General features: G+C 32.4%; 1 protein-coding gene across 1 annotated transcript in view; it reads right to left on the reverse strand.

Annotated features, from left to right (window-relative positions):
- Positions 1-11,501, reverse strand: part of LOC110999654 (proton-coupled amino acid transporter-like protein pathetic) — a 29,604-nt gene extending 18,103 nt beyond the window's left edge. Inside the window, exon 1 of the mRNA XM_022268826.2 lies at positions 11,058-11,501. Coding sequence (XP_022124518.1) covers positions 11,058-11,117 — 60 coding nt within the window. The 5' untranslated portion in view covers positions 11,118-11,501. The remainder of the gene's footprint in view (positions 1-11,057) is intronic.
- Positions 11,502-11,842: the final 341 nt, after the last annotated feature.

Below are 11,842 nucleotides of genomic sequence, written 5' to 3' on the forward strand. Positions count from 1 at the left end.
ATTAATTCCGCTGGTTATATACTTTAGTACGAAATAGTAAAGCAGTTGCATTACTTTGAATTTGTGTGAACGCGATGTAATATGGCACTAAATGTTTTATATTTATCAAGCTAATGGTATATCCTAGAAATAAGGTTATAAAAATTTACAATTATAATTAATAAAGTAAATTTAGCAAACCGGCTTCAAATACCTAATATAATGATGTGTATAGCAACTTTTTCTAAGTTAGAATATATCTGATATGGATGATGTACTTTCCGAGAAATTTAGGTACAAACCTCCAACCTCAACACACGTTATTCACACATACTTGAGGAGACTAAAAAGTTATTCAATCCCGACAATTTCACATACACAAGTCGAGTTAACTCTGGCATTAGAGTTTTTGCTAAAATACCCATTTTTCATGCACACATCTATACTTTGATTCGGTCTATCTGATTCGGTTTTGGCTGACTATACCGGAAGGAACTGCGTCTACCGCATTCATAGATTGGCCCTTATTCTGTCAACGGTGACGACCCTGAAAGGGTCAACGTTTCTTGTTAGCTCAATAGAGGACATACGATTTGTTTATGCAATTTAATAAATCTTTTAAATAAAATTATTTTAAAAAATAATTCACAATTGTTGCATATAATATTACTCTGTTTACTATGTTTGTATAATCGGCATGTTTCTAGCCTTGTTCCAGTAGTTAGATGAATGGATAGAGTCGATTCAGGTGACGCAACTGTCTGGTTTCCACCCCGTGGTGGCGCCGAAAAACTTATTACGAGGTCACCCTTATATCGCTATTTTTGAATGTGCTATTTACTAAATTAATGTATAAACTCCGCGGACGAATACATTTACAAAAATTTCACATTATTTTCGAACTAATTCGAATTAAGGTCCTTCAAGGCATACCAATTATTGAAAGGCCGGCAACGCAATTGCGAGCCTTCTGGTAATGTAAGTGTCCATGGGCATCACTTAACATCAGATGAGCCTGTTTGTTCGCAATTACATGGACAAAAATATATAAATGAGAAAAAATAAAAAAATTGAATTTAATAATAATCTGGTTTCTAAACAATTCTTATAAACTTCTTGTAGGCGCTAGTTTATTTTAAACCTAAGTAATGTCGTAACGAACGATCACGTGCAAACCGCATGCGCAGGAGTTTGACACTTTGAGTGAACGAGACCATTAAATTTCTACAATGAAATCGCTGCCATGACATTACAGCTCTTATTCTAATAAAAATAAGAGCTATTAAAAGTTTAGGAGAAATGTTCGCTCGCTAGAATTAGGCCCCGTTTATCGCGTCGCCTTAGAAAATGCTTCAAGTTTTCATAAACCAAGAAAAGTCGTGGCACTTCAATCATTATACATAATACAGCTATGATAATTTCTAGGAATTCTATCTAAGGAAAACTATTAACACAAAAGATATTTGTGACGAAATATTTCATAATTCTTACGTAACATGAAAAAAATAGAATATTGTCTTGACGATATTTAAGGTAAAAATAAATGCTGATATCGACATCCAGACATACAGGAGACGTGATAAGCGCTAAAATTCAATTCATTCAACGCATACAAGAAAATTAATCAATTGTTTCTTAATTAAACACACCTCAATAATCTACGGTAAATTAATTTTATACTAAACAAGTAAAATATGTTTTTTAAACGACCTTAATGTTACATGCGTATAATGACGTCAGACCATTGTATTCAGAGCCATAGATTTATAATATGATGGTATGGCTCGTTACGAATGGCCACTGAAGATTTATGTGACAGAAATAGTTTGATTAATTTATATTAACATAACCGGTGTTTTGGTGTGTAAAGCAATTTTATTTACCTTGAAAAATCGATAATTCTTTTTAGGTACTGTTTAAAACTTTATACATATAAAAATGTAAATATAACTAAGTTTCTATCCGAGTTTTATACCTAAACCAATAGGACAATGGTTATAAATTTTGTAGCAAGTATAATACTAAATGTGAAAAAACCTAATTTTTTAAAATCACGATTTATTGCCTCAAACTCAAAATAACTTTCTTTATATAGGTAAAGAGAGGCTAGAGGTTCCCTTTGCACCATGTTACAATAGATTTTACTATTCGTATTATAATTAAGATTTTCTATACATAATATATATATATATATATACAGAAAATCTTAAACATTGTCCAATTAGTTAGGTATAAAACTCGGATATATGCCTACAATTTGTCCTACAGAATATTGGGAAGTTAATATTTCTATTTCTTATGAAAATAATGTGCCTGAATCATGAAAACTTGATAATATGTTTACAATAGGCATTGTGAATAATGCAATGTATGTGCGTTATCGCTTTTGTACATTTACATTATTTATACATTTTAATGATTACGCAAAATGTATAGATCGGAAATTGTACTCGTATTTCAAACAGTATTATAATATATATTAACAGTCCAGTAATATTCTAGCAATCATCAACTTAAATAATAGTTATAGCGACACATGCAGACTTCTCATGTGCCGTAAACCTTGCTTTTTTTTTAAAAACCTTCCTCATGAATCATTCTACATATTGGTGAAACGATCACAATAAATTTCGTGCAATAGTTTCGGAGTTTATCACCAAGAAACAGTTTTTTTTAATATTATATAAACTCTTACGTTTTCGATTGATAGTTTTTCTACAACATTATAAATCCGACTACCAAGAAAATGTTTTTTTGAATATCAACCAAATCAGTGTCAAAACACGTATGTACACTTGCCTGGGTTTCTATTTATAAAATAATTCAATAAAAATCAGGTTAGTATGTAGATAGAGCGATACACGCCTAATTTGTCCAACCCCTTTTTAATATTACATAGATTAAAATGTTCCCAAGGTGTCTTCATATTACTCTCAGAAGTCATAATATTTGCATTCAATATACTCAGAAGTACGACATGTAATGCGACTAAATTGTATTTTCGAAGTAACGGTGATATTACATTAAATTTTGGAAATGAAAAATCAGTCCGCTTGAATTCGATCATTTTAATTGGGTAATCGCTTACGAGTAAAATAGGGTATTTTATTCAGAAAAACAGATTTCTACGAACGGAAAACCACCCAATGCACTTAATACTTTATTGTCTTTTCCACTTTCTCAACAATGCATCGTATTTTATAAACCTCATGAGTAGCAGTATTTGATACTGTAAACATCGCATCGCAACTTCAGATTCACTCAAGCTCATGTTATATGTGCATGAAAAGCCACATATTTTTCAAGAGAAACCAATGGTTTATGTAGTATATACTGTTAAAAAGTTATAAGTTAATAATTAGATGTATAATTACCCACGTATTTAAAAATATAGTCTAAAGGCATAGTTGTAACTTTAACAATCATAATAATGCAACAGCGTTACAACTCTAAGGTGTAGCCTCGGAGTGCATCCGTTTCTATATTAATTTTTATTATATAGACAAGTCGACGAATAGCGTTATTTGTGACCCATGTCGTAGATTTTTGGATTTGAGACATTCGACCTACAGGGATGAGCCAAGAGGCCACACCTGCTTTTTAACACTCGTCTGTGTGAAGACTTTTATGTTAATATTAAGCGGGCTTGTCTAAATAAAAAACTCGTTTCACGGTTTGTAGTCGCACTCCAAAATGGCCTGACTGATTTTAGATGTATATCTGATTTGAGAACAGGTGTGAATATCGCACCGCTACTATGGTGGCGTGGATCCAGATTTATTTCCTATTTTATATTTATCGAGGGCTATAATCATGCTATGTAAAGTAAAGCCAATAAAAGCGGGCAACCCCAGCTATAAACTGAAATCTATACCGAATTCTAATTAGCATTTTTTATGCGACACGGAATACGTATATATAGTTTTTACGTAGATTTGTTACGTAGTAATATTACAAAGATAAATATTATATATTGTATCTGCAATGCAAGCATTGACAAAGTTAAGTGACGTCAGCCTTACTTCACATTATCTATCGAGCGTTGATTGACTCAATTCTATGTTGTAAACCTTCTATCGAAATATGGTACAAAAATTAGTTACACCCTCTGGTGGAATAAGAAGAGCCAAGCCTCTATGATGTCCCGTCCTCAAAGGAGCTTAGGTTACTGTCTGCCCAATTGCCGAATTAAATCCATCATTGTATGGCATAAGTGGAAGCTATCTTAGTCAGATATTAATCGAAATTACGGTGTTATGAAATATATTAATAATTATTTGAAAATTTTCCCCGCGTTAAATAAACAAATTTATGTTTTGTCCACCTATTTCAGTCATTATCTGCTATCATAACAAAATCTTGAGTCATCCTTTTGGTCCAAAGTTGTTATAAGGTGATGACGCAGCCTATCAAAAAATAAATATAATACATTTTGTGTTAATTTCATATAACTTTATCTGTGATTTATATGAACTATTGGCACGCGCAGAAAGTATTCAAATTATTTCGATTTTATGAAAATCGTCTCATTTTACATTAAAACTGCCCAAGCTTTGTATAATTAATTATTACAGGCAAAGTTATGAACAGAGATTACAATTTAAGCCCTTTAGAATATCATTGAAAAGGTTATATCAAACGGAAAAAAACTTTTCTATAGTAAACTTAATTATTATATACATTCCTAAAAATTACCGCAAGAAAAAATAAAGTCCAATTTCTACCATAATATAGGGAATACCTGGACATAGCGGCGCCTGCATCCTAATTGTTATTCGTCATGATATTTACCAATATTCAAGCTTGCTAGGGGAGAATTTTAATTCAGTATATTCGAACAAACATGTTTCGAATACAAATTTATACCTAGTCCAGCCGTTAGTTCTGTTACACCTAGCTTCAGGTCTAAGGTCTTGTTTTAGAATGCGAGACAGAGTCCTAGCGAAAATCTTCATTTCTAATGGGGTTTCGATGAATTTTGGCTTTAACAGCAGCATTTATAGCTCTTTCTAACACACGCGGCTATCCCGATCTTTTCTAATCTTCGAAGTATTTGTTGGTAGTACTGTCGCAGCCAACTAGCTTAATCAGCCGTTCAATTAATAGCCTAGCCGCTTAACTAGCGGCCTAAAAGATGTTCAGCCAGTTTATGAAATAGCTAGGCAAATGACTTGGATCATTACTTGCAGTCATACAGGCTAGGACTGTTAATTTAAATTTAATTCCACTTTCTGCCTCCCTCAAACTCGAAACGAACCCCTTCAAACTGTCAATATGGCGTCGGCAAACCACAGCTTTAATGGTGTTTACCAAAGTTTTATGAAAGTAACAAGTATAATGGAAGAGTGTAGTGACAATATTATTATGGATTTGACTCGACCAATTTAATTTTAAAAGAATATATTTTGTGTCATATTTTTCAAATTTTTATTTCAGCCAAATATTTACTCTATCGTACGAATGGCCTAAGCATTAGCCAGCATGTTTATTAAATGTTGTATCAAACGCTACGGCTGAATATCTTTCAGGCCGCTTGTTAAACGGCGTCGTTTAGTTAAAAGGCTAGTCTGTTAATTGAATGGCTAATGAAGCTAGTTGGCTGCGATAGCGACATATACTGGCACACGGCTGATACCAAGCTTTTGAAGTGTCTGGAATATGACCGACGCCTCCATACCCATGTGCAAGGCGATCACTGCAATCCTTATGTCTTAAACACCCTATTCCATATTGAAATTTGATAATGAATACGAAAAAATCTGCTAAAATTGTTAAAAATCCATATATATTAAGGATTCACGGTATCAATCGGCAAAAATAAGTTTATCTAAAGATAACTTTATTGATCTGTTAATATGACGTAGGTTGTTATGTTAATAATGAATATCCTAAAATTCTACTAGCAATCAAAGTGATATTATAGATACAGAACCCGTGAATGAGATTACTTCTTATACACCCAATTGCCAAATAATTAAAAGCGTTAGTAAATAATCGTAAATGACATACACTTTTATGTGTAGAGTCACAAGGACATTCTTATCTAATCTCTACACTTATGGTTCGTGATTGTACCTTTTAATCGATGGCGGAATGAAGTCATAAACGTTATCAAGCGAGAAGTCGCTGACCAGAATAATGATTCTAAGTGCCGAGTTTACGGCTGCCTATTTAAAATTCAGTTAAATATGAACTAAAATTATAAAAGCAGCCGTGTGCGACTCTTATCCCTGAGGTCGTAAGGTTGACCCCGCGTGTACCAAATAGCCTTTTACTATGGGTAACATTCGCTCGAACAAACATCGTCATGAAGAAAACATCGTCAGGAAAACGGCTTTACTGCTATTAGATTGACAAATGATCATTAAACAGATACAAAATCCCAGGCAGCTGCGAAAAACAATCAGTGGACCTAAAAAGGGTTGAGAGTCTGATTTTTTTAATGAAAATGAAAGACTCTTCAAGTTATTATTAAAAAAATAAGATATTTAATCAGGTGCTTAATTAAGCATTTCATTAAATTTCTTATTTTAAATAGAAAATTAGTTGTAAGTTTTAACAGCAACATTTAATAATCAAAGCACTACATTCGGACAGACACAGGTTACCAGTATTTTGTATACTAATAAAAGATAGATATCCCGAGAATGAAACATTGTAATGTGCTAACTGTAACGTTACAATTAAAAAAACTGTATGATTTTATTTGAAAATTATCCGAACTACTTATCCTGTGTAGAGAGAAAGCGTCGTCTGAACAAGGTTAAAAAATTTAGCTGTATTTTGTCAACAACATGAGCTATTTTAAAATGACATTGAAAAAATTTGGCACTACTCACAAAACTACGTGAAATTTGTTATGAAAATGTGCTTTAATAATTACCCGCCCGAGAAATAGGTAATTTTTTTACACAAAATCGTTATTTTTCTCCTTCAAAATAATCTACAAGAGGAAAATTATGGAATATTCCTTCACTCATCCCTGGGTCAAATAATGCGTAGTTCTTCAATAAATATGCGCATATGCCGGGTGTTAGCATAAATCTCAATGTGTGGCCTCATTAGTATTTTGAGTGCGGTAAAACAATGGCTATGTGAAAGCTGCTTGTAATCCACGTTATATACGCCTCCAGTGAATGTAGGAGTTATCATAATATCTTATACGACCTTGCTTTCTGGTTACTTTTTTTAATTATCAGATAATTTTTTGCAATGCATTGATGTTTTGAAACATTACTTAATTTGCTTTAACAAATACGCACAGTAATAATTTATAAATGGAAGTCCACCGTATGATGGTATTGAATTCACATAGTTGGAAGCTTAAAAGAAATGCTTTATAATAAACCTCAGTTATTATCTAATGCAGGATCACATTTCGTAGGTAGGTAACGGATATAAGAATTTACTTTAAGCTTTTTAGATGTACTCATTTATCATTAAACTTATAAATAAAGTTTAAACATCTTAGTTACGTGGATATTTATTTACAACTTTAGAAAGTCTAAGTCCTCTAATTTTTTCAAGCTAACTTCGTTCATTTAATTCGTTGATGTCTTTTGTATTCAATTTGACTCGAGCCAAACAAAAAATTTCTAAGAACCGATTAAAAGTAGCACCCGTACCCGACCGTTCTTCTCGAAATTTCGAGAAGCAACTGTCAAATTATTTCAGTTTGCTTAGAACACGCTCGAATTTGTTAAAAAATAATCTATATTGAATCTTTAATATTACGTGCTATATTCTACCAGGTCATGAACAAGATTTAAGATGTGGTCATGAACACAAGCAGAGAGATATATAGCTATAGAAGCAGCGGGTCAGTGTGCTTAACGTTTTCTTTAATAGATGTAAAATAATATTTCTGTGTGTGCAAGAGCGACAAGCTGGAGCGGGTTCGAGAAGGGGCGATAACACATGAATCTTTTGCGTGTGTTGCGCTTGTACCGTGTTTGTATGTGTGTACGCTTCTCTATATGCGCGTGAGGAGGGGAAGCGCGTGAGCGGGCTCAGTGGAATTTTCCATAGCTGTGTAATTTTGTATAAGCCGCGCCGCGTCGGCGTCCGCCGTCGCCACCGCCCGCTTTACACTTCACGATATTATTTCGAAGGCCAAATTTCGGCGCCACGCTTCAGTGAAATACTTTGCCCAAACGCGTATAAAACCTGGGAGTTGCGTTTGTCTCATTTTTAACGTTTGCAGTGATAGAGACAGCACTAATTTTAAGTTCTATTCTAAATTGGTTCAACGTCTGAGAATGCGCTGCGAAAGTTTTTAGTTAATTCTTCAACCTATCATGAATTGGGTAGATTATTTCTTTGATTCTTGGTTCAACAATCTTATTTTACGAATTTATAATTATGAAACATCAATTTTATCAATTCCTTTAATTTAAAATTTACCTATACGATGTTGTATAGTATTTTTCGATTTAATGTATTTCATACAGATAACAAATTTTAAAAAAAGAACTTTATTTTTTAAATATATCTATCAATTAAATAAATAAAACGCTACGCTTATGTTTTAGTCGGTAAGATACGTGTATTAATATGAAAAATTAACATGATGACTCGAAAAATATTAATCTTCTAGTTGCTAAGAAAATCTACGATTTCCTTTAACTACTTATACTATAAAGTTTAACGTTGTGGAAATTTTTATTCTGAATTAATTAATTCGTGGAATTTCAAGAGTGGAACGAATTCTTTGATTTACTCGATAGATGTGATATTAATATTTTTTCCTATTGAATATAATAAATTAACTATACACGATGTGAGAGCAGTTAGCCTAGTAGCCAGTCTCTCTCATCCCTGAGGTCCTAAGTTCGAACTCCGGCTGTACAGCTATGGACTTTCTATCTAGGTGTGCATACATTCGCTCGTACGCTGATCAAAAATATTGTAAGGAAATCAGCATGCCACAGGCCTCATGCATGTCAGGCACAGAAGGCTGTTCACCTTGCCTTTTAAAATAAACAAATGATCACAAAAAGAAATCTGAAGCCCAGATCTAAAAGGTTGTAGCGCCAACGGATTTTTTTAATTGTAACTGTTAAAAAAATATAACAGAAATATAATATAGCACCATACTAATATGGGGAGCCCAAAAGATTAATTTTGCCGCGGTAGATCACTGAGTAATTTTTTTAGGCTTAGCTCAGAATGCCCCAGAAACACAAAACTCCAACAAGGATTTTGGCTTACCGTTTTATTTGGTAAAATGAAACTGGTTTGAAACTCGTAAACAGTTTTTGAATAAGTTAATAAATAATTGTATATATATATCACGTAAAAAGAAACACAAAGTTTTGCTTCTAGATGCAAGTTCTAAATTACAAGGCTTAATAACTGAAGAAATATTTTAAAATAAAACTGTCTCAAACACTTTAAATACGTATTAACCGTATGCAATTATAATTTAAAATAGGTTAATTACTGTATTTTTAAAAAAGAAAGTAAGAAATATGAACAATACTAAATAATATTATTTTCGCTAGTGCGTTAGTTGCGTTTCGTAGTAGTTAAATATTATTTTATAATACATATAGAGCATTGAAAGTTTTCTTCTATCGTTTGATATTACGACAAATAATTCTCATTTGTTTTATATTGTGTACCGATTTTTATCTTACTATTGATAAAATCTATTGAAAATCCATTTCGCAGACTTTGCTAACTAAGCTATCTTACATGAATCATTATTATTTTACGTGGTAACTTCGAAAAGTACATATTACAAAAAAGCTTACAACGCGTACGGATTTCGATACAATACGCTATACTTACTTACAGAATCGCAACAGTTACTTGTGGCATCATTTTTGCTTATTTTATGATACTTTTGAACACATAATTTTTATTAAATACATAATTTTAATTAAATACCTATTTGACCTTGTCTTTCTTAAGTAGTTTTAAACTTCACTTTTGACTCTTCCTGTGCACGACAGTTTTCACGGCGAAATAATATTTAGTTTGTGAATAACAGTGTTAATTACATTTTTTTGCAAAAAAATCCTTAGCTCGTTAATACTGTAATTTCTTTAGATTAAGATTAAAAATCTTTTAAAAAATCAATTCAAAATAATCACATGTACTGTAAGAATTAATTCATTTTATAACGTACATAACATTGAAATACGATGTATTTCGATTACGTAACAGTACAAGGCGGCTTATAAATGGTTTTGGTACGAAAGGAAGTGCAATAAATAGACCGCGATATTCACTGAAACTAAGTACATATAACTTAATAAGATGTAAACCGCAAAAATCATCACTATTACAACATACTTAAGATTGAAAAACCTTTGATAACTCTTGAACCGTTCATTTGGAATTGCAATGTATGGAAAGTATATTGAAACAAAAGAGAAATCAAATTGCACATAGAGCATAAACGCTAGTGTAAATACTTTACTAATATTATAAAATCCCTTCACGATTTAGAGGACGTATTTGGAATATAGGGACGCGGTAAAATACTCTAATTATTTCTTGAACGCATGCTTAAATTTGAATTAAAATTTTCCGTAAATTTAATGGTTTTTTTTCAATACTTTATATTCAAATTGAGAGTCAGTGGTTAATTAAAGCAACAGTAAGCATTTATTGAAATTTAGTACGTCCATTTTTAATTAACACATCATTGGTGCTAGAGCCATAAGGAAAAAAAAAACACATAATTGAACCACGTTTTAGGTTCAATCGATGTTGGTTAGGATTAATAATTACGACGCTATAAATAATATTAAGAGCATTGTCATTTCATTCGAAATGTCGAAAAAGAGTAAAAATTCAAGTCTTCGAGTATTGCATTAGACTTTCCCCACGATAAATTACTATACTTTCATATTTTGTAAAATTACGTTGAAATTTTTTACTAAAATTTTAAAATTTTATGTATTTGAAATTTATAATTCGCTTAGCAATCCAAACATTTCAGTATACGTAGGATCATATAATATTCCTAAGGCACCTATTATGAATAAAGCACATCGCACAGCGCTATCCTAAGTATATATTTATATATATGTATCTATTTACTTTTTTATATATAATGAAAAACTTACCTTAAACACTGCAGGAGCCAATGGAATAGCAGCTTGATTGTGAAGATGCTTCTTCGACATTTCGGATTATTTCCGTATACACCACCTCAAAAATTAAACTGCCTTATCGCTACAAAGAAAAAACTTTAAAATGCTCAAAAAACCGCGTAACTGAAAAAAGGCAAATGCCTATAATCACCGACTCCGAAAGTTGTGATCAACTTTATGATCACTGTTAATTATATTATCGATCGCCGTCTTTGCGGATTAACGTGGCGATTTAAAAATTTTGAATACGATTAACGGCAGTGATTTGAAATGTAAAATTGATAGTTCAACGAATAAACAGATATAAGCGTGAGGACGTCTAATCGCTCTCACGGTTAAGTCGGCAATGAGCCGTCGGTTCAAAACCGGTACCAAGTACTGGGTTATGGGTAGACGAGCAAGCGCGCCGAGCGGTGTACGGGCTGATGTATTGTGTCGGTATCGCAAATCGGCGCCATGGCCGGCCGTGGTGTTATTCATGTAATCAGCGTGACGTCAACGATACTCTACCGAGAATTTGAATTTCAAAAACCCGTAGTGATGGACAAATTAACTAGAAATTTTAAGAAAGCAATAGAAGTTAATTTTTTTAATGTAATAACCATGTATTACGTCTCGCACAAATTCACGTACAATCAATACCTGTGTAGAAGTTAGGTTTAAACTATTTACGGTGTCTTAAAAAGTCTGAAAACTTTTTATTTTTAGAGATAGAGACGTGTAAACTTTGAGCATCATTGTAAATGCGACTGTGCGTA

The sequence above is a fragment of the Pieris rapae genome, chromosome Z, assembly GCF_905147795.1.
Source record: "Pieris rapae chromosome Z, ilPieRapa1.1, whole genome shotgun sequence".
In the NCBI taxonomy this organism is placed as follows: domain Eukaryota; kingdom Metazoa; phylum Arthropoda; class Insecta; order Lepidoptera; family Pieridae; genus Pieris; species Pieris rapae.